General features: G+C 36.2%; 2 protein-coding genes and 1 long non-coding RNA gene across 3 annotated transcripts; 1 reads left to right on the top strand and 2 right to left on the bottom strand.

Moving 5' to 3' along the window:
• Positions 1-1,843: 1,843 nt before the first annotated feature.
• On the bottom strand, positions 1,844-6,691 carry LOC105273722 (uncharacterized). The gene is made up of 3 exons (XR_892928.1): positions 6,272-6,691; positions 4,890-5,778; positions 1,844-2,097 (listed from the first exon to the last, which is right to left on the bottom strand). It is a non-coding gene; the product is annotated as an uncharacterized lncRNA (long non-coding RNA).
• A 120-nt stretch (positions 6,692-6,811) lies between these two features.
• Positions 6,812-20,895, top strand: LOC105273721 (BTB/POZ domain-containing protein 7). The gene is made up of 8 exons (XM_011316322.1): positions 6,812-7,721; positions 8,415-8,672; positions 9,212-10,676; positions 10,936-11,088; positions 11,440-11,596; positions 12,240-12,418; positions 16,106-16,327; positions 17,395-20,895. Exons 2-8 carry the CDS (start codon positions 8,434-8,436, stop codon positions 17,680-17,682), a joined length of 2,703 nt encoding a protein of 900 aa, XP_011314624.1. The 5' UTR covers positions 6,812-7,721; positions 8,415-8,433; the 3' UTR covers positions 17,683-20,895.
• Positions 11,749-15,632, bottom strand: LOC105273720 (uncharacterized). Its single transcript, NM_001414554.1, has 2 exons — positions 15,483-15,632; positions 11,749-13,969 (listed from the first exon to the last, which is right to left on the bottom strand). Exon 2 carries the CDS (start codon positions 13,965-13,967, stop codon positions 12,732-12,734), a length of 1,236 nt encoding a protein of 411 aa, NP_001401483.1. The 5' UTR covers positions 13,968-13,969; positions 15,483-15,632; the 3' UTR covers positions 11,749-12,731.
• Positions 20,896-21,324: the final 429 nt, after the last annotated feature.

Consider the following 21,324-nt stretch of genomic DNA (forward strand, 5'->3'; position numbering starts at 1 on the left):
GTTTTTCTTCCCGATGGAGACGAGGGTGTTTCTATTTACCCACCCTCTGCATCGAGCACTAGGAGTTCCCTTTCGTGATGACGACGCACATTTTTTTGGTCACTAAAACCAGAATGACACAGCACGTGAGTAAATTCTCTTCGATATTCCTTTGCTGATTATCTATCTAGATACCTATCACCTAATCATTACTCCAAGTGTTGAAATATTTACGAAAATTCGTCATCCATTGCACACGCTTCAAAGTATTTATTCTGTTTTGATCCGTACAACCGTATAGTTTAAACTCGCTGATCCATTTTACACAATTGTTTTGTGTTATGAATTAAATCCGTGTGAAATACAGTTAGTGGTTCACTAGTCTTGAACATTCGCTTTTGCATTCATTGTTTTCACTTGTTTAATGAATTTCAGGGTGAATTCCCTGTAAACACATTTATCCAACTTCCTGTGCCTGTGGATAAAAGTCCACTCTTTTGAAATAAAAATACATTGTTGAAGAATTTTCAATCGGTTTTTTAGTTTTCACCTGCATTATACTGCATATGAATCCCCGGTCTGTCGGATGGTAAAGTAAATTGAGTGGATATGTGGAGAATATAAATGGCATCGTTTGTGTTATCACTAAAACAGTACGGATGAATTTCTCACTCATTCACTGTGACGATTCCAATAACGGGTTTAATGGCCATCGTGAAATCCAGATGACAATGCTGATAAATTGCATAATAAATTTGATGATCAAATGTCCAATCGGAAGAATTGCGCGATTATTCGATAATCAACGAATAGCATTGATAAGTTCATTGATTGTCGCTATTTCCAATGACTAATCTCTAAATATTCAATTTATCCATTTATTTTAATATTAAACGTTTAGATTGGAATAATTAATGGGCTATCTATTCACTCCGGCATCTCCCATGAAGTAAGTTTTTTTATAAAACTCAATTAAATCGAATGTTATCATTTACTTACATTTTCCTTTTTACTCTATCAATCCCCAGAGTCTGTGGATACATCGATATCCTCAGGAAAATTTCAGACCTTCCAGGCCCTTTCTTCGCATGAATAATGCATCCTCGAAAAATGATCGAGAATATTATTGAAAAACATTCCAACAAAATCGAATGTCGCTCGTCCGAATTGTCGAATTCAAATGAAATAAAATGGGTCTACATTAAAATTCCCCTAGTTCCAGGGTTTCAAAATTCAAAATAAAGTCTGTGGAATAATTTCTCCCCAAAAATTCTTAAATTCTGGTAAAAAATCCGTGGAATTAATTTCTCCTGAAAAATTGTTCAATTCCGATTTGTTCTTTTCCTTCTAATGTGAATGTAATGACAGTCGAATTTCAGTATGAACTCAATAAAATAGGATATCACATCCTCTTTTCTTACGTCACACTCGATCGTCGCGATGCTTTTTTCTCTCCCTTCGCTTTACCGTCTTTTCGGCTTAAAAGCTATCCTGTAAAGGTATACTGCTATATACAACTATAAAAGTAAATAACCCAGACGATAGAATGAGGATACCGAGGGCAAGGGGCTACCGTCGTAGTATATTGAATACCCTTCACTATACTTTGAGAGTTTCAAGCTTGAAGTCTTGGTTTCTCTCGTCTCGGTTCCCCCATTTTATCCACCGAAAACCCTCCAAACCCAATATACAGGCTCTCACTCCTCGTCTTATTCCCTATCGCCGAAGTTTTTTTTTCCGGATATCGTGTAACGGTGGTACCCTGTGTTGGATATTTATTCTTGCATGCAGAGGTGTCCCTTCAGCGAATAGGATAGCTATCAGTGGAGAGGCTCCTAGGTAATTGGAATGACAAACAGGATAATCCGATTTTTCAAGTCACACTTTATTGACTATTTTTGGTACTTCATTCGTCCAATTTCTGGTGACTCTCCTGACATCTCAGTGATTGTGATTGATTTTAATAATTTCATTTACATTTTTAAAGAAGAATTGAAGGCTAGTGGAATGTCCCCAGGTCTAGTCAGCTCGTCCTGAGTATTTCTTGAAGTTTATGGCGATGTATGATGGCACTGCCAAGATGCCAACTGTCATTATCACTCCATGCACACATTTTTCCTGTAATTACAGCAGAAAGTGAATTAACGAATGATTATTTACTGTTGTCTACTATCAGCACCAAGTGGCACATCACCGAAAGTGAACATAAAGTGAGATTGATTTATCAAGATAAGATTTCATCTCTTCACTGCTAAATTATTTCGTGTATATTCGTTGAATCGAGTATCGGTAACTGAACTCGATGGGTTGCAGAGATTTCTCCAGTGTGGATCGGAAAATAATCAAGAAGCTTGGATTCACTCTCGAGTGGAGGGGAAGACAGGGATTTCCGTACGTGAGAAAATTTTACGATATTGCAAGTTGTAAGAGAAGCTATTGAAAACTGGAGGAAGCTCTAAGACAACCAGTTTTCACCGAGTGTTGTCAGTAATACAGATGAAGGACTTTGCATTTCATAACATTTACTATTGGCAATATCCCAAAAAATGGATGGCAAAGCAGATGTTCTCTTTCATGTTGAAATTGAATTTTTTGTATTCTCAATCTCAACACTTGTTCAATATTGTCACAGAGAGATTCTTTTTGAATGTTCAGCATTTCCTCAATTTGGGAATGATCTCCGCTATTTCTCGCTGCAAAGAGGAACAAATTTTTTGATAATTTGTTTTATTCGAGGATTTCTTCAATCGATTGCAGCGATTAGATTGGCTTGAGGCAGTTTGGTTGTCGTAAAATTTTCGTAAGTGCAGTGAGATTATATTGGTATTGACAGAAATCCATTGAATTTTATGGTGAACATGGGGGAAGATAAACCGTAGGCATCGATTATCGAATATGTATGTTCGCTCATATTATTGAAAGGAATTAATTATTTAAAGAGACTTTTCCCACTGGCGCTAATGGAAATTTTATGATGGAGTGGGCGCACTGATTGAATTCCATTTTTCAGGTGGATAAGTACTTTTCATATTTAATTATGAGATTTACCTCATATTACGAATTAAACTAGAATATTTTATACTTCCATTTGCAGAGTTTATTTTTAAAGCATGAAAAGCTCAAAATTTATGGTAGAAACTTAGAAAATCACTCGTATCTATAGATGACTGAATTTAGAGTCTATTCAGGCTCAACTTTTCTACTCGCATTCACTGCTGAATCCTCGATCTCCCAGAGTTATTGAAAAAAATATTTTCAAGAGCGTAAATCCCCGGAAAAGTCGGCGATCAATTCCAATAATTCTTTTTTCAATAGGTACAATGAATTCGAAAAAAAACCCAATCCAGGAGTTAAATAATATTTGACGAATATCTGTTTCTCTTGTCAGTTGACAAAACTAAAAATACACGAGAGAACACATGCGATATCGATTGGATGCACAGTGCAAGAAAAGTCTGGATAAAGCCAGATAGAACTTTTGGAATGTCACTGAAAACCAATGAATGAGCGGGAGCAAACAATCAAATTTGTAGGATTTTTCATGCATAACAATCTCAACTACGTGCATGCGTCAAAATATTTGCAGCATATTCTCTTTTATTAAAAAAAAATGTTATCGCTCTAAATAACACGCAATAATAACTGAAAAAATAGACCCGTATTAATCAATAACTCTAGGATAATCGAGTAAAATTTCTCGGTTTTTAGTTTTAATATTGAGAATTAAACAAATAATTAAATTTAATAGAGAAATATTGGAAATTCATTGATATTCGTGTCACTAGACACAACTGATTCCAATAATTATTATTTTCTCTTATGAAATCAATCCGAGCAGTACCCGAAGGGAAAGGGTCATTGGTATTTTTTTTTACACAAAGACAGGTTGATATTAATTTTATGAACTGTTAATTTCATAGATATTAGAAAGAGTGAAGTGGGCATGAATGTCTCTCAAGTTCTTCAGAACTTGTACTCATTTGAAATTCTTTCCCAACACCTTGGCAGGCGTTAAGTTCATCCACTTAAAACATTCCCAAACTTCACAATTTTCTTCAATGAAAATTCATAAGCTCGAGAGAGTTCATGAGTTTCATCTCAACGTGATTCTCAGATCTAAACTATATTAACTCACTATTTAAAAATTATTATGAGTACCGAATCCTCTTGAAATTCTACCGTCTATTCTCTGAGATTATAAATGGAAAATTTGTCTGAAAATCTGTTGAAACAGGAAGAAGTGCACTTCGAGGCAATTTCACAGATCTAGTCCATCAAATGTTCCAAGAAATAATCAAGTTCCTTGCATGCATGTCGCTTCATCTTAAAATGGCAATGATTGCACATAAGAGGTCAATTTCAGCCCCAATTTCATGCTTCTCTTTACAAATCTAGGCCTCCCCAGACTTTTGTCAATCAGTTCAATCAATTGTTAACCAAACAATAGAAACTTGGGGATCTCGAGATTTTTTTCACCGATTTCCAAGATCACATTAAACTTGGATTAGATTGCAGAATTTCAATGAAAACAGCATAAAGTAAAACATGACTTTGAATAATGTTTCTTATGTTATCTAATTACCCTAAATTAATTTGATTATCATATTTAATTGAAAAATAATTGCAGTCGATGAATGCAAGTATATCATGTGAATTTTTATCCGAAAAATAATTGAAATTATTACATAATAAACAGATGAAACAGATTAAACCGCCATGAAATCCTAACCTGAAATATGAGGATTTCTGGATAAAAAAAGTTATATAGATTCTGGGTAAAAAACAGATGAACAAAAGGCAAAATATCCAAATAGTGTTGAAGGCAACAATGACACGTCGAACCCTCAACCTTGTTCTGCTTTCATCTGTTTTTTCCTAGATTCGAACACCTGATGTGATTGAATACTCACGAAGAAAGATACGCGAGCGCGAGGTTTGGTGACTATACTGCTAAGAGTTCTGACAGTTTGCTGATTAACTGCAGCAGAACCTCTTGCAATTTTCAATCCAGTGACGAACATCTTTCTCTTCTCTCAGGTGTTTATGAAAATCTCCAATATTTCACTCCGATGTTCTCCAAGGGTTTCTCCAGCTAGACAAGCTCTAGATGGCGAATTCCACTTTTCAATGATGATGAGGAAACCCGACAACAGCGCATTTTTTTTCCTTTGCGCACGACGCAAATTGTATGTACCTGTAGTGACTGTCATGTGTTGGCATGTGCTGGATATATTTTGCATTTTCATCGAGAAAAGGTAAAAAGGAGTGGAAGCCTTATCGCTGCGACAATATTTCTTGGCTATAAAGCACACCGGGTCGTCGAGAAAATTTTATTCAACGTGAAATTGAAAATGTTTATCTGATCCCAGATAGGAAAATTTCTCGAGAATTTTTTAGTGCCGTTCGCGATTGGAAGCTACTTTGATTATGCAAAAGGCTTGTTGTCAACTGGCTGATTCATTTAGTATTTGTTTCTAAGTGTCACCTGCTCTATGGAGTAAAATTGAAGGTTCAGTTATTATGAGTTGGAGTAGAATGAAAAGACTGTCCACTAGAAATACATGTAAGAGATTTAATCCCTTAGTTCTACAACCGAATTTGAATCAATAACATTGCATTCTTCATATCGTTGACATTTAAATTAATAATTTGCGTAGGAATTATATAGATTAGACGAGTATCTAGATCTGCTGCTGTAATTTATGATTTTGCACCACCGTACTTTTGGAAATGACATGCGATATAGGCTGGGGTGCCGAGGATGCCAACAAACAGTGCGATTCCATGTGCAACTTTTTCCTGAAAATTTGAAAAATATCGCTCTTTTTTTATCGACGTTTATAGCAAAGATTTAAAAAATTAATAATATCTTGGGATTTTTTTTTCGAAAGACCATGCATTCTTTGCACGAGAAATTATAACTGACTCCTGTAATTTAATTGAAGTTATTATTGAAGTGAAATACTCTAATGAAAAATTAAACAATTATTCATTCTTCCAGGAATTATTTGATATACAATAAAAAATGTTATACATGATTTATGTCTTTAAAAAATGAAATGGAAAATAAATAATTACGTTCAATAACTATTTTTCTGTTGCAGGCACTTTAGTTTCTACTATTGCTCCCAGATGAAGACAAAAAAATAAAAGTATTGTTTAAAAATGAAAGGAAAAATGAAGTGATCAACGAGAACTGGAAAAATTGTCAATCTAAATTTGTCGTTTGTACACAATTACTCGGATTACATAACACGAAAAAATTCACATGAAAAAATAATGGATAACTTACAGCAAATGAAATATTCGTCCTGGGACGTGTTGCCATGGCTGTCCTGCATTGTCCAGCTTGTCGACTCAGATAGAGTCCACTTCTCACTGCATTATGAATCGCCAACATCCTGATGCACCAGATATCAAGAAAAACTGACGAGAAAATTCGATCCAGGGGGTCTTGGACGTCTTGAGGGCAGAGGAGTGCTTCACTTCCGGAAAATAAACTCGATGATTCGATAACTCTGAAATCAACTGTGAGACTTCACTTCAAGCACAGCAGCCCTGGAAGATCTACATTCACAATCGAAAACTCTGCAGGATTTATTCTTATAATTTTTTCCAGAGTCATACAATTATGTCGATATTCCAACTGAATTACGTTGGACTCATTCCAAAAATAGAGAACTGCACAGTACAACGCTGGTTGCACCGACTGCGCATTCTCGTTGCTTTTTCGTTCAAACGTGTATCTGTACGATAAATATAAAGAATATAATAAATATAATGAAGAAAACCAGAATTTAAGAACAAATCATTAAAAACCTTTAACACCCGGTATTTCCCTACAGAATAATGAAATAAAAAAAATACAAAACATCCCATTTTGTGTAATAAAATGTCTTCTCATAATAACTTTTTTTTTCAACCTCTCATTTACGATATATGCTATGTTTGCGTAATATAAAATTTTCAATATATTATTCAATGAAGTTGAAGTTTAGTGACTTGGAAATTCACAAATGCGCTTCTGCAAAGGATTTTTTTGCAGGCAGTTTTTGTGGTTTTGAATAAAATAGTCAGGGTGCGCATTGTAGCACCCCGAACATCCCTCGAAGATGTGAAAATGGGCATTTGCCTCTTGAGGGTTGGAAGCATTGCTCCCTCACACCAATGCACAACCACCAACTCCACCACCACCTTGATTTGGTGATTTTAGGTTAGCTACCAGTCAGACTGCACTGTAGATGGCTGTGTGCACTCTATTTTCAATATGCAGCTCCGAAAAATCGGTGATAAATCACGAAACACACCTACACATCCCGCAATACGACTCCAATCACTCGAGTGTAATGAACTAATCAGTGGCATTTGCTATTACTGCATTTACCCCAACTAATTGATTCCCTCAAGTGTTTAGTTGAGTCCATAAGGATAATCCTGTCGAGAGAATCAACATTTTGTGGATCAGAATGCAAAAAAATACAATGAACATGTACTAGGGTAATTGCAACAATTAGTGAAAGTTCAGTTGGCAAAATTTGTGCTTATCCACCTTAGAGGATAATAAGGGGATAATTGTATTTATAATGCACTCTTGTGGTTTTATTTGGGCCACCGATGCATTCGAATATAAACATGGCCGACTGTGTGTTGTTCAGCAATTGTTTGTATGTGACAATAACTCGTGAACGTCATCTGGAGTTGATTAATTTGGATACGAAAAAATATGTGCTGTAGGGACCCAGGTAATTATGATTGATCCATTAATAATTGATTAGAATCTAGTGGGGAGTGTTTTACCCATGGAATTTACATAATCTGTCAGTTGTAACAGTTATATTTGTTTTGACATTCGCTGGGTAAATACGTGTTGTCTGCACCTTCTCACCGTTTTTTTTTTATCAATAATAACTATTGGTGGATTTTTTTTTCGACATTATAATTCACCCATTGCACTGACCCCTTAATCCCTTAAGTCGACCGTGACCTACTTATTTCAGATGTACTGCAGTGTGCGAAGGATTTCGGGAATGTGTGATTAGGAATATTGTTTTGGAGTTCAAGAAATTATTGCTATGATCCAGAAATTAATTTTGTATGTTACATCCAGTTTTTTAGTTGGTAAAGTCTCACACGCTTCGAAGGTATAAATTATAATATGGAAAGTAGGATGTTAATTGCTATCTTTCAATCTTCTCAATCTCTCGACGAGGGAAATTATTAAAGCAATGATTAATCCACAGATTAAATTATCTGTTCAACAATCTGAAGACATGAATTTTGTATTTTAAATATTTTTTTAACTGTATTTTAAAAAGTTGTAAAAAATCTATTTTGTTCATATATTTATATATGAATAAAGTATTATGATGTAATAATAAACTTTTAGGCTTTTATGTATATATTTATTTAATGAATGATTTGTAAAATTTTTTCAGGCTGGTGTCTGGGTGAGAGATGAACGTATTTCGATTGTTGATACCGTGTGCATTGCCGCGTGGAGAAGAAAGTGGTGAAACCCTGGAGAACGGTTGCTGGGCTGTGTCGGTCACCAGGAGGATTGATAATGATACACGTATGACACAAAGAATGGGAGCATCTGCCTCATCTAACCTTGCTGCCATCGGGGGTGATCCCATTCAAGCAGCAAGGCTGTCGTCTTCCGGCAATGTTGATCAATTCAGCATCGGTGCAAGGTATTATTTTATTTGACACCCCATTAACAGAATAAAGGAAGTTTTATGAACTTCACTAAAAATCCCAACTCAAGAAAAAAGACAAAAAAATGAGTGATGCAATTTCTCAAAATGTCTTCAATTTTCAAAATTTTCCCCTGTACTCTACTCAACTTCAATCGATGCTGTCACAATTTTGTTCCCTCATCCCCTTAATTACTTTCCCCACAACACCTCCCGTGAATTCCATGCAATTTGTCCAAGTGGAAGGTAGAAAAAAAAATCCGAGCGTACTTTCTAAACCATCCGAACGAACTGGCATACAATAAAAAGAAGGAAAAAGAAGCAAATGCAAATGCAGAACCTCTAAACCCCTCAGAAGTTGTTTAACAATGACCGACGGTTTCACACGTCTAGTAAACATCACAAGACTACTTCCCTTTCTTTTTTAGCCACCCTTGTCCTCCATCGAGCCTCCCTCGGGCTTCAACGTTCTTTTCATCAAAGAAAACCCTCCGATTCAAAACAACTCATCCACAAATGCTTGATTCTAATTACAGAGAGCGCAAAAAGAAGGTAACAGGCTTTGCAACCCTTCGCAAAAAATTCATTCGTCGTCGGAGAACGTCGAAAGCCTGTGACCACGGTCGTGTTATAAGGGAACTAGTATCAACCTGGAGTCCACTCGAGGCAAGTGCACTCCTAGAGGAATACGAAGCCCTGGCAGCTCTCAAAGATCTCCATGTACAGGCAGAGCTAGCTAGACCTCCAGCGACAACTTTCAAACAGGATTTATCCACTCTCTACGACTACAAGCACTGCACAGACGTCGATCTAGTGTATCGTGGTGCATGTTTTCCAGTGCACAGGGCCCTACTTTCAGCAAGATGTCCATACTTCAGGGAATTATTGGCTGGATGTCCTGGTTACGGTGCGAGAATATGCCTCGAGTTGAGAACACCGAATTTAGAAGTGCACATGTTCTCAGCTCTACTCCGTTATCTTTATACTGGTGATATTTGTACACACGACTCCTCCCTCGATGGCAATTTATTGAGACGTCTCGGGGAGGAGTTTGGAACACCCAATCTCCTCGAGCACGATCTCAGATACTTACTCGATACTGGTGACTATGCTGATGCTGCTTTAGTCTTTACGTCCGATGGTGACTACCAAAGGCCTGACAGTGGAAGCTCCGAGTATGGATTCAGGCCAAAATTAGAGCTGCCGTGTCACAAGGCCATACTATCGGCTAGATCAACATTCTTCAGGAACTTGATACAGAGAAGAACGAGATCTGGTGAGGATCACACTGAGAGGGCACTCCATATACCCACGAGAATTGTTCTTGATGAGTCAGTTATACCCAAGAGATATGCAAGGGTTTTGCTGCACGCTGTTTATCTCGATACTGTTGATCTATCGTTGATTCTGAGGGGAAGTGGTTGTGGTAGCTCCGCCGGGAGTCTTGGAGAAGTCCAGGCACTTACGCACACTGGCAGAATGAGACCTAGTCCCCTTGAGGAGGCCATGGAGCTATATCAGATTGGCCGATTTTTGGAGCTCGATATTCTGTCACAGGGCTGTGAGGATCTCATTCTCGAGTGGCTTACGCACGAATCACTGCCGATTGTTCTGAGATGGGGAAGTCAGCCCCACGGTTCAGCATGGGTTCACAGACAAGCCCTTCACTTCCTCAGGGAGGAATTCCAAACGATAGCTTCCACCTCGGTCCTCTACCAGCTTGATCACAGTCATCTCGTTCATGCACTCCAGAGTCACTTTCTCCAGGCAAGTGAATTAGAAGTACTTCAAGCTGTTCTCAAATGGGGTGAACACGAATTAGTCCGTAGAATGGAGGATCGTGAGCCGAATTTACTCAGTCACACCGTCCACTCGGTGGCACGTAAGGGGGTGAAAAAACGAGATCTCAGTGACATCGAGCTGCGAGAAATTCTTAGTGAACTTCTACCACTCGTCAGGATGGATCATGTATTGCCACCCAACAGTGAAATTTTACTGCAGGTAATTCACTTTAATACTTGAATTATTTTTAAATACACAGTTGTGTACTAAATACTGAGGATTTAAGAATATTAATATTGATAACATTCGTAAATCCTGAGTAAAACATTATCTGGAATATTTATTTTAGAAATTGAAAATAATTTTTCGGTTACTTCCTAATGACGCATCCAATGCCTCATTAGTTCATCGGTGATTGTTTTAATGCCTGGGAATCATTGCAGAGGCTCTAAATTATTTGTATAATTTAATGCTGCAGGCAATACGTCGAGGTCTCGTTTCAACGCCCCCCAGCCACATGATCGGTGATGAGAGGGAAAATATGAGGATCAATGCGTGGATACGTGGTGGAAAGAGGAATGGCCTATTTGTACGGCCTCGTTTATTTATGCCCTATTACGAGGAAATTAAGGTAAAAATACATTTTAATCGTAAAGTCGTTGATTGAAACCATTTGAATAGGGGGATCCCATATTTGGCAGTTTATTGAATAGCTTAGTTCTGGAATTTCCAGTAATTACCGATTATATTTGCTGTAAAGCTACAGGTGGATAAGAGCCCTCGACTGTTACCGGGAAATAACTTATTTTCGAGGCATTTAGACCGTTAATTACGATCGAGTAATTTATTGGTGCAATTAGTTGAAGAATAATTTTATATTCATTGTAAAATGGATTTGTCAAAAGTTAAACGTTAAACATTTTTAGTGGCGGCAATTCTTGAACTGGAAATAATTCTCATATAGCGTTCTTCAAATTTTCAGAGTCTAGTCGAAGAGCAAATGATTCAAGAAGCGGAACTAGTGAGACTGCGAAGAGCCCGATACATTCCCGACATACCAGACACACTTTATATGGTCGATGAGAAACCAAGGTCTATGGGTGCAGTTGGCGTGGACGTACTTGCTGCTGCACTTCCTGGTACTTTACAACATTTTAATTACTTTATTTACGTTAATCTCTGTCTACAAAATATTTATAACAATTCTTACGAACTAGAAAACGATTTCTACACTTCTATGGAAAATATTTCGCAAAATCATGTAGTCATTACTGGCTTTATAATCTTGTTCTTTTGAATATTTTAGTAACGCATGTATTCAGAAATTCACGAGGGTATCAATTTATAGTTCGCTATCTTTTCAAATGATACCCACATGATACTGCATGATAACCTATTGATACAATTTTTTTTCATTTATGGATTTTGTCTATTTTTTGTTTTCGATGTGTTTTTAAGGTTTTACCGATATTCATTACATTATTTTAATTGAAAAGAGTGAGTTCCGAAGTAAAAATTCGAATTGGAACTTTTTCCACTGAAGACCGCGTGCAATATATTTTTTAACCCAATTAATTTCGTCAAAATCAATTAGTAGATTTAATCGGTTAAAACTCATTTACACATTTAGACAGGATTTTCCGTAATATTTCATATAAAATTTAATTGAACAGAGTGCTCAAATGACACATTGCTTTCACTTTTTTTTTTCATTGATTCGTTGAATAAATTTCGTCATGGCTCGAGAATTTCTTCGAAGTATATTAAAAATATGAAATCCAGTTCCAGACGCAATGACAATGTCTGCGATGCTGAAACGCGAACAAAAACTCAGGCAGTCACCGAGCTGTCAGCGGGCTGTGACTTTACCCCTATCTTGTCGTCACGAAATAAACAGACAAGTGAGATTACGAGTTGTACGTGAGTTTAATCTACCAGACGCTGTTGCTGATCTCCTCGAGGTAAAAACTATTTATATTAATCACCAATACAATATAACCCAAAGCACAAAGGACAGTGAAATAAAATAGATACTTTCCATATTTTTTTCTGAATAGCAATAACTCTCTGAATTACCAATGGAATGGAATTGTTTACTCCCCGCCGAACATGAACTTTCCCTTCTTTGTAACAGGCTATAATTTTTCGTCATCAATTTCTCACTCCACCCAGCCCTGAGTCAATGACTGCGGAAAAACGAGTCCCCATTGTCCTCTATCACCTGCTCATTATTGAATTGCAAAGACAATCTGCCAAACATCTGGATTAATTGATTTACGTGGTGAGAAGCCATCGACGTTTCTTAAAAATCTGCATGACTTGCAGTAATTTATCCCTGTAGGCCTCTCCATCTCCGATCTGTAGAAAATTTTCTTTATTATCAATGGTCTCGATCTTCGGCACTGACCCAGGAACCGACTTAATAACCTGCGTCATGGCGAGACACTGTGCCAATTTCAATGGTCCACACATATCAAGCAGCCTCAATAGCTTCTCCCTCGTAAACTTGCTCGCATCTACATTTAATCTCCTCAAAGACTCGACAAACGACTGGTAATACAGCTCCACCATGTCATCGAACATCGCCTCTGCCAACTCAATTCTGGGACTGGAGATGAGGAAGAAAATCAGATCCTTCACACCATAATCGTAATTACCTAATTGAAAATCGACAATCTTCATGTCAACGATCTCCTGGGAGTTCTCTTTGAACTTGAACATCATATTGTTCCCCCAAAAATCGCTGTGAACGAATGTAAACCAATTATCATCCTTCTCCATGGATTCCTCCAGCTCCATCATTCTCTCGATGGTTCTGTGGACGTCGTCCATGTCTGCCTTGGCATCTGGAATATTTCCCAGATCAGAGACCGCTTTCTTTATCATATCCATCACGCACGAGACAGCTTCGTCGTTCGCTGCATTCTCCAGTGCTGGCATCACCACATTCTCAAATATTTTTGGCTTCTGAATTCTTGTTGCAATCGTAATTGCATGGAGTTTAGCGAGTTGTTTTACTGCGTATTCTGTTTGATCCCGGGTGAGGCCTTCTAGGCGATCGATCATTTTGTAGCCCGAGTAGTTTAAATTCTCCAAGACAATGCACGCCTGATTGTCGAACTCGGACTTCAGTCCCAGGCGTCCACCGTAGTACTCAGGCCCCAGCCATGTGGATTCGGCGTCGATGATGCCGTTGTCTTTTTGGAGTTGTAGAAACACTGGGGTTACGTCTCGATAGAAGACGAGCTCTTTACTGAAGGTTGCTGGTGAGTTGAAGAGCTGGACCAGATAGGCTGATGGCGGAGGGAGTTTTACAACTGTGTGCAGCAATCTTTTTGACGAGTTCTTTGTGAAAACTACGTTCACTGCAAGGATCAGACTCCCGAAATTCTCACCAGGATCTGTCAGGTTCTTCCAGGTTGTCTCGAGTATTTCAATTTCATTTCCGAATTTCAGGGACAGCAACCCTTTGAGGTCCTCCACTGGGAGCTTGTCATCGCTGGTTGGCATCTCTGAAATCACGATTGATGTTCATTTGGGATTTGGGATTGATATTTTTAATTATATAATTCTATAAATTTCATTTCTGGCGTAGTGTATCGATTGTATTATAAAATTAATTACGAAATTGAGAAATGTGTTAATGGAATAGCGTGAGAAGAAAAAAAGAAATTTGAAAAGGGATTTTTAAAATTATTATCAGTAGAGAAGAATGACATTCTTTTCTAACATCTGTCGTTCCCGAGATTATAGACATCCATCAAAATACCGAAATTGGCGTATTACGTTACTTCAGTATTGAATTAAAAACAATGAGGTCCAATAAATTGTCTCATGCTGTCGCCTGACTTGCATTCACGTGCATCAATGGGGCATTAATCATCTAGGTTTCTTGTTTCTTCTTCACTTCCGTGTTTTTTTTTCCGTAGTCTCCGGAATAACTGGTTTATATAGTTTCAATTGCAGCTTCGGTAACAAACGGATATGTCAAACGCTAGCTGACGAATGCTCATTACTTTTCGTTGTCCTTGAATTGCATACTAAAATTACTTATCAGTCGGAATGCGTTTTCATCAGCATTTTTAGTGCCTTCAAAAAGCTTTTTCGTCGCAATATTTTCGTAATATTTTTTCTCGTCATAGAGAATATCTGGTGCGTATTATTGTAATCACCGAGACAATGAGGGAATTACAAACAATGAAGTTTCGCGTTCGCGATGTGCATATCAATTAGTCATTGACAGATATTGTAATGGATAATTGTGCGGATTAATCGAAGTGGACGTTGAACAATATCTGCATTGCATAATTAACATGAATTTGTGTTGAGCTGCAGTTCTTTGCGTAGTGTCTACTGAAATGTATATTATTTATGGAAATTATTCTTGGTCCGAGCATTATTGAATTAGTCGTCCTTATCCATGATTTTTCGTCATTGAAGAGAAACGAAAAATTGATACGTGTCATATCTAAATTGCTTCCATTGATAAGGAATTGTTATTTTTTTCCACTCGTGATAGGGACAATGTAACACATATGTACAAGTATCTATTCATTTGAGGTCCGATTCTATTATTCATCGAATGTTGTTTAACTTCTTTCTAAATTTATCTGTACATTCCATGAATTGCAATTTTTTCGATCATCATTTTATCTAAAAAAAATTTTCAATATCATTAAAGAGCATTCTTAATTGATATTAAATTCCGGAAAATTTTTTCTATATACATTTATTATAAATTGTCCATGAGAGAATTTTCCGGTACGCTTGGTGTCATATCAAATGGAAATTCTGAAATATCTTGAGCTCAAAGAATAGGAAATGATTGGAATTTGATTCGAGAGATGTTACAATTTGAGAGAAATAATTACTGCAATTTGTAGAAATTTTCGTGAATCTGCATTAAACTTTGGAATGTACCAGATAAAATTGTTCCTCTGTATGATATTAAAAATGGGAAAGAGTACCGAATGATCGGAAGCGAAAATGATAAGAATTAAGTGGAATAAAGGTCACGCTATTTACCACAGATGTGTCCGGAATTCTCGCAAGACCAAGCGAATTACCAGCGCTTGAAATAGATTGTGATCACCAGCAACAAGTAGAACTCTTGAGTAGTCCACCAGGTCAGTCAGACGATTCAGCAACAACTGAGGTTCACACAGTATGAGTTTGACTTTGGACCCCCTGTTCTCCTTCCCCGGAGACGTTTATGCCTATTCCCCTTCCTACCCCATTTTCCCTTGATTAGACATCTGAGTCTACTCCATTAAAAAAAAAAAGAAGAACAATCCCTCAATTTTCTTAAAAAAAACTCCAGACGATTAATCAGCAATTAATCGTTATTCTGCAATAACCTTATCTTGAAAAATGAGCTGTGCCGGTTTCGACGAGTATTACAGCAAAAATGTAATGAGTAAATAGCAATAACTAGCAGTAATTATAAAAATAATGTGAAAAATGGAGACAGGTCTTGTCAAGAGTTATTTGTTCGATAGGTTTTTTTAATCACCACCACTTGGAGATTTACTCTTGACACCCTGGGGCGATTCTAATTCCACAGATCTTTAGATTTAATAAATTATTATATTGAAGCATTTAGGTTTGTGGACATTTGATGTTTTAATGACTTGTTTCATGCGTGGTAGAATGCTGCGTTCTATGGAAACGTGGAGCAGGACGAAAATATGACAGGAATGGAGAACATGGAGGCAGTTAGCCCGGGGAACATGAGTGTCAGTACGAGTGCAACGGTGAACGTCTGCTATGGGAGGAATATGACCTTCCCTCGGCCAAATTCATCGTATGGTCTCAGGCACGAACTTCCGGCTGTTGTAACCGAAGGGGAGAATTACAGACACCAGGGAGAGGTGAATAATCTATGATAAATTGAATAGATTCCACAAGACCTTGTGGCAATTTTTAGTCACAAATTCATCCAATACTTTAATTAATAATTTACTTCATCCAAACACACCCGAGCAAATCAATTTGTAATTCTGGAAATTGATCTCATCCTCTCGTTGAATGGGGGGAAGATATTATAGTGTTTACATTCGTTTGTTGAATTAATTCATTGAATTGGCAGAAGAGCACTGAATTTTTACTAATACTTCCTTGAAAGTCAGTCATGACTCATTTTTACGTTTCCGTGGTACTTTTCTACTATTTTTTCCTTCGTGCATCCGATAAATTGTCAGATATTGCGCAAAACCTGAAGTTGTCTCAAAGTCGATTAAACTAGTTTTCCCTCTCCACTGCTGAATTATGACAATTGAGTGGCTAATTAAAAATTAAAAATTAATGCTCACTAATGAGATTAAAATGAAACTGTTTTTATTTGTTTTATTTGTTGTTTTTATTTATTCTGTGAAAAAACGATCTGTAGATTTCGGTCACTAAATATTACAACGATTAGTCTGAGATTATGAAAGAATTGATAATCTATAAGGAAAATATCAATTACTTATCAGTTTTTTTTCCGGTTTGAATAAAAAAAAAATCTCTTTAGTTCTCCAATACCCGTGTCCACCTCATAAAATTCCATTATGTGACGTGCCGTCATTTTTGAAAGCATTACTATTATTCAATCTTCTCTAATGGACCAGCAGAGTCGATGCGTGATTCGATTTTATCGGTTTTAAATTTAAATGGCCCGCCGCGACTTCTCCGAGTCAGCATTTTAGTACTTTAAAATATTCAAACATTTTCTAAATCCAAAATGGATATAAAATGGAATAATTCGACTGCATCACCTTCAAATTCAGTATCAATGGTCAACTGTAAACTCAGTGTTAAACTAATTTGTCATTTTATCACAGCTGACCTTTCACAAAATTATAGTGTAGCTATAAATGACCTAGCTCCATGTGCTTTCTCAATCGTTTGAATTATCCCATTTCACCCTGAACTGACCATTGTTTCACCATTTTATTAGCAGCAGGATAATAATCCTTGCGGCGATGGGCACTTATCTGGAATAATGCCGGACGTGGCCATGGCAACGGCATCGTTCGGTGCTCTTCAACTGGTGGAACAGCAGGAGTTGGAGTTGGACCTTGGGGATGGTGCCTCTCATCTTCTGCAGCATGCACAGGGCTCTGTTAACAGCTTGGCACCTCATCATCCACTCCTTCCACATCAACGCCAGAGACATTTCCCTGGACACCCACCACCACCGTACATTTATCACCGTTCTACCACCGGTTTACCGAGATTCATTTGAGATACGTAAAAATTCATCGAGGATGCCTTCTCATGAGGGAATAACCAGCGGAAACATCGACTGGAGGAAATTGTTGCCAAGTTGTAAAACCATTTCTAAGTCTTTCTGGTGAGTGTGTCGTAAGATTCTGAAGGATTGGAAAAAAGAGATTAAAACATTTCGCTCTGGTTATTTTGAAATTTAATTTTTTTTCTCAGAGATCTATTTGTGTGGAGAAAATTCTAAGGGAATTTCTGCATTTTTTGTTGGGAGTGGAAACATTTAAAATTCAGGGATTAATAATTATCTTGGTAATGAGTGATTAACATTTTTAGTTAAATGGTTGATCTGTAGGAGAAGGGAATTTGGAGGATTCGAGTACCAGAGGATTATTGCTTTCGGCTTTACTTTGTTTGGAATTTAATTCCTCACAGGACGGAACAATGGATTGTTTACATGTTGTAACCCAGGGGTAGTAGAGTAAACCGATACGCGAAAATACAAATTGAGGAAAAGTGCGACTGAACCAGAGCGACTATAACGGAATTCTACTGTATCAAATTTGTAATTGCTTGAACTGATTATTTTTGATTTTTTAATTAATTGATTGATTGATTGACTAATTGATTTTTTTAGATGAAAAAGTTATACAAATTTTTTGTGGCGATGAAAATTTCAAGGATTTTCAAAACGTCAGTAAATTCCTCCGATCCGAGTCTTCCAAAAATATTTCAGATATTTATCATTTCAAAAACTGATTAAAAATTTACATTATAAATAATGAGCAATGAAGGGTCTTTTCGTTACATCAACACAACATTTTTTGAAATAATCGATTGGTCTCCGGATAACACATCATGAAACTTTTTTCAAAAAACCTATGACACTTGAGAGTCACTCAATGCCAAGATAATAATATAATCCGTGACACGATCTCATGAATTCTGATTTTAATGCATTTTCTCGCCAGTCATCTGCTGAAAATTGAAATATATTTTGCTCTGTTCCATGAATACAGCTCTCTTTGCAGTTCAATCGACTCAATGCATGACACTTTTATAATTTCCTTCAAAATAATCTCTAGGATGAAGAATTTCTACGTAAGAGAAATTGCAAAAAAATGGCTGTTACATATATTTTGACAAGTAATACTTAGTAATTAGTGGGGAAAACTGGTCAGCAGGGACTGTGCTTGGTAATATATATCCGTGTAAATGTAGGCCCAATTGCGAGGTGTTTAGGGTTTATTTGTTGGCCACAAAAAAATGATAAAATATTGAAAAAAATATAACAGATGGCATCATTAATATTGGACCAATCTAAATATTATCGCCTAGATGTAGTAGAATACTTTAATAATAGCCATGTTGAAGTGTGAACAGTTATTGACGTTTCTTCCAATTTATTTTAAAATACTTTGCCAGGTGAGGAAATATTTGTATAGAACGTGTTACATTAGGGGATCATTATTTTGGTTATCACTAATTTAGTTTCTCGCTTGTTCGTGTCCAATTGGATAATTTGTGTGCGTGTTGTACCGTTCATTAGAGGAAACGGTAATTTATTCCAAGTTCAATGCAAATATATGACATATGGGTTCGTTATGTTTTCAAGTCACTGCCATTACGATAGGTGAAATATAGTTTGTGATTGAGCATCACTCGAGGGGTGAAAGTCCCCAACAGGATAAGAATTATTGATAATTATACGTTGGGCAGTTCGTCAATTAGTGTGAGAAGATGCGAGGATTGATTTTTTATTGACGTGCAATTTTATCATTTTTTTTTCTCGTTGTGGGTGAATATAAAATACTGTACAGTACTAAATGCAGACATTTGTTGACGGATGCAATTACAATCGTCGCCTTCGACTTGAGTTGTAAATTCACGTTCATCGATGTATTCTCTTTTTGCTTCCTATATTATTCGTAGTTATTATCTCGACTTCGTGTTAAGACAAGGAAGTCTATGTTATTATTGTATTGTGTTATTTTTGTTCTCATAAATTATTCCATTTTTTATTCTCAATTATTTCATTCATTCAAACTTAATAATGACAGTGGATAATATTCTCGGGAATTAAACAGATTAATTAACCATTACATCCCGTATTATCGAACGATGATTGTCGAAATGCCCTATGTTCATGTATACATCATGTTTGGAAAGCAGAATTTGTAAATATTTTAGTTTGTAAAAGGAAATGAGGATGACATGAAGACAAAAGGTAAAGTGAGGAGAAAAATCAACTGAATTGCCAACTGTTTTTTTATCATGTACATATTGGGAAGCGATTTGGAGAATCAAGGAAACTCCCGCCTCTCTTCTAGTGTTGGCCTACGTTATATATTTTTTTTTCTCCATCGAATGTTCAATTTGATGATATTCAATAGCAAAATTTATTCAGAGCGCCACAGGCAATGCCAGCCAATATTCTTTCAGGGGAAAACAAAATTGTGATGAGTCGAAAAGTGGAGAACAAGAGATGAGAAGAAAAAATCTAAAAATTTATTAATAAATAGACAAATTTTTTTCCTTTTCAGATTGTTAAGAGGAATACTTGTCAAGTTAAAAGAGAAAATGAAATTTTCTCGATATTTTACAGTTGTGACGTTAATTACGAAAGTCTTCAACTCATCTCCCATTCTCCACATGTTCGCTACATAATTGAAAAAAATGTTGAGCACGATAAAAACGAAGAACGATAAAAGTTCGTGTTCTTGAATGAAATCGAAAAATAAATGGAAGTGTGACCAAACCAATTAGATATTTAAAACTCTGTGCAATTGTATTTTACTTGAAAAAAAAGTGTGAATGTAAGCATGTTTATTGATTGATAATAACAAAGAAAAGCAGAACGGAAGAAAAAAAAGTAACAAAAAACAAGTTGTGTATACGTACGTGTATATATTATGTCGCATTAATGTAATTTAGATAATTGCGTATTAGAGTTTGATCGATTAAATTTTAGAATCGAAACGAAAAAGAAAATGAAAAAGTGATGATTCACACGTAATTCCGTTCTCTGACATAAATTATGCATTATATTAAACAAAAAAAAAACCCAGTTATTACAAATGCGTAATGCGTCTAGACTGAATAAATTTAATTTGTCAAATTGATTTTAATGAGTATCTAAGATCTCGCCGTTGTAACTTATTCATGATAAAAAAAAAAACTTATTATTTACACTTTGTTTTTTTTTTATGGAAAATTTACTTTCGTACCTAGTTATTCAATTACGCCGTATAAACCGTGGAGATAAAACAATGAAATATGTAGTGTATTCCATATGTACCATTTATCATCAATTTGATCTTAATCTTTGATTATCGCTGAAATGAAAGATTATGTAATAGTATGACAATTTCCAATCAATAGTGCATTGATAGCAAAAAAACAAATGTGATGAATTCCATTTTCCAAGAAGAAATTACTTTGAAATTGCAGATTAATATTTAATGTATACCTCATTTTTTGTCTCAATTAAACGAAATAATATTCATTGATTTTTTATTTTCAACCCGAAAGCCTGAATTTCACTCTATTCAATCCTAATTGAACTTTTAATGATCTAATCTGATCGTTAATTTGAAAAAAATGTATAAAAAAACTTGAAAAATGATAAATTAACGTTTTTCAGCAATTTATCTTCGTTTTTTTT

The sequence above is a fragment of the Fopius arisanus genome, unplaced genomic scaffold (assembly GCF_000806365.1).
Source record: "Fopius arisanus strain USDA-PBARC FA_bdor unplaced genomic scaffold, ASM80636v1 scaffold00006, whole genome shotgun sequence".
NCBI lineage: Eukaryota > Metazoa > Arthropoda > Insecta > Hymenoptera > Braconidae > Fopius > Fopius arisanus.

Excerpts from the sequence above, each read along its gene's own strand:
- LOC105273721 (XM_011316322.1), top strand. The coding sequence starts at position 8,434 with ATGAACGTATTTCGATTGTTGATACCGTGTGCATTGCCGCGTGGAGAA. Across the intron at positions 12,419-16,105 it reads CTGTTGCTGATCTCCTCGAG|AATGCTGCGTTCTATGGAAA; the intron begins GTAAAAACTATT and ends CATGCGTGGTAG. Across the intron at positions 16,328-17,394 it reads ATTACAGACACCAGGGAGAG|CAGCAGGATAATAATCCTTG; the intron begins GTGAATAATCTA and ends CCATTTTATTAG.
- LOC105273720 (NM_001414554.1), bottom strand. The coding sequence starts at position 13,967 with ATGCCAACCAGCGATGACAAGCTCCCAGTGGAGGACCTCAAAGGGTTG.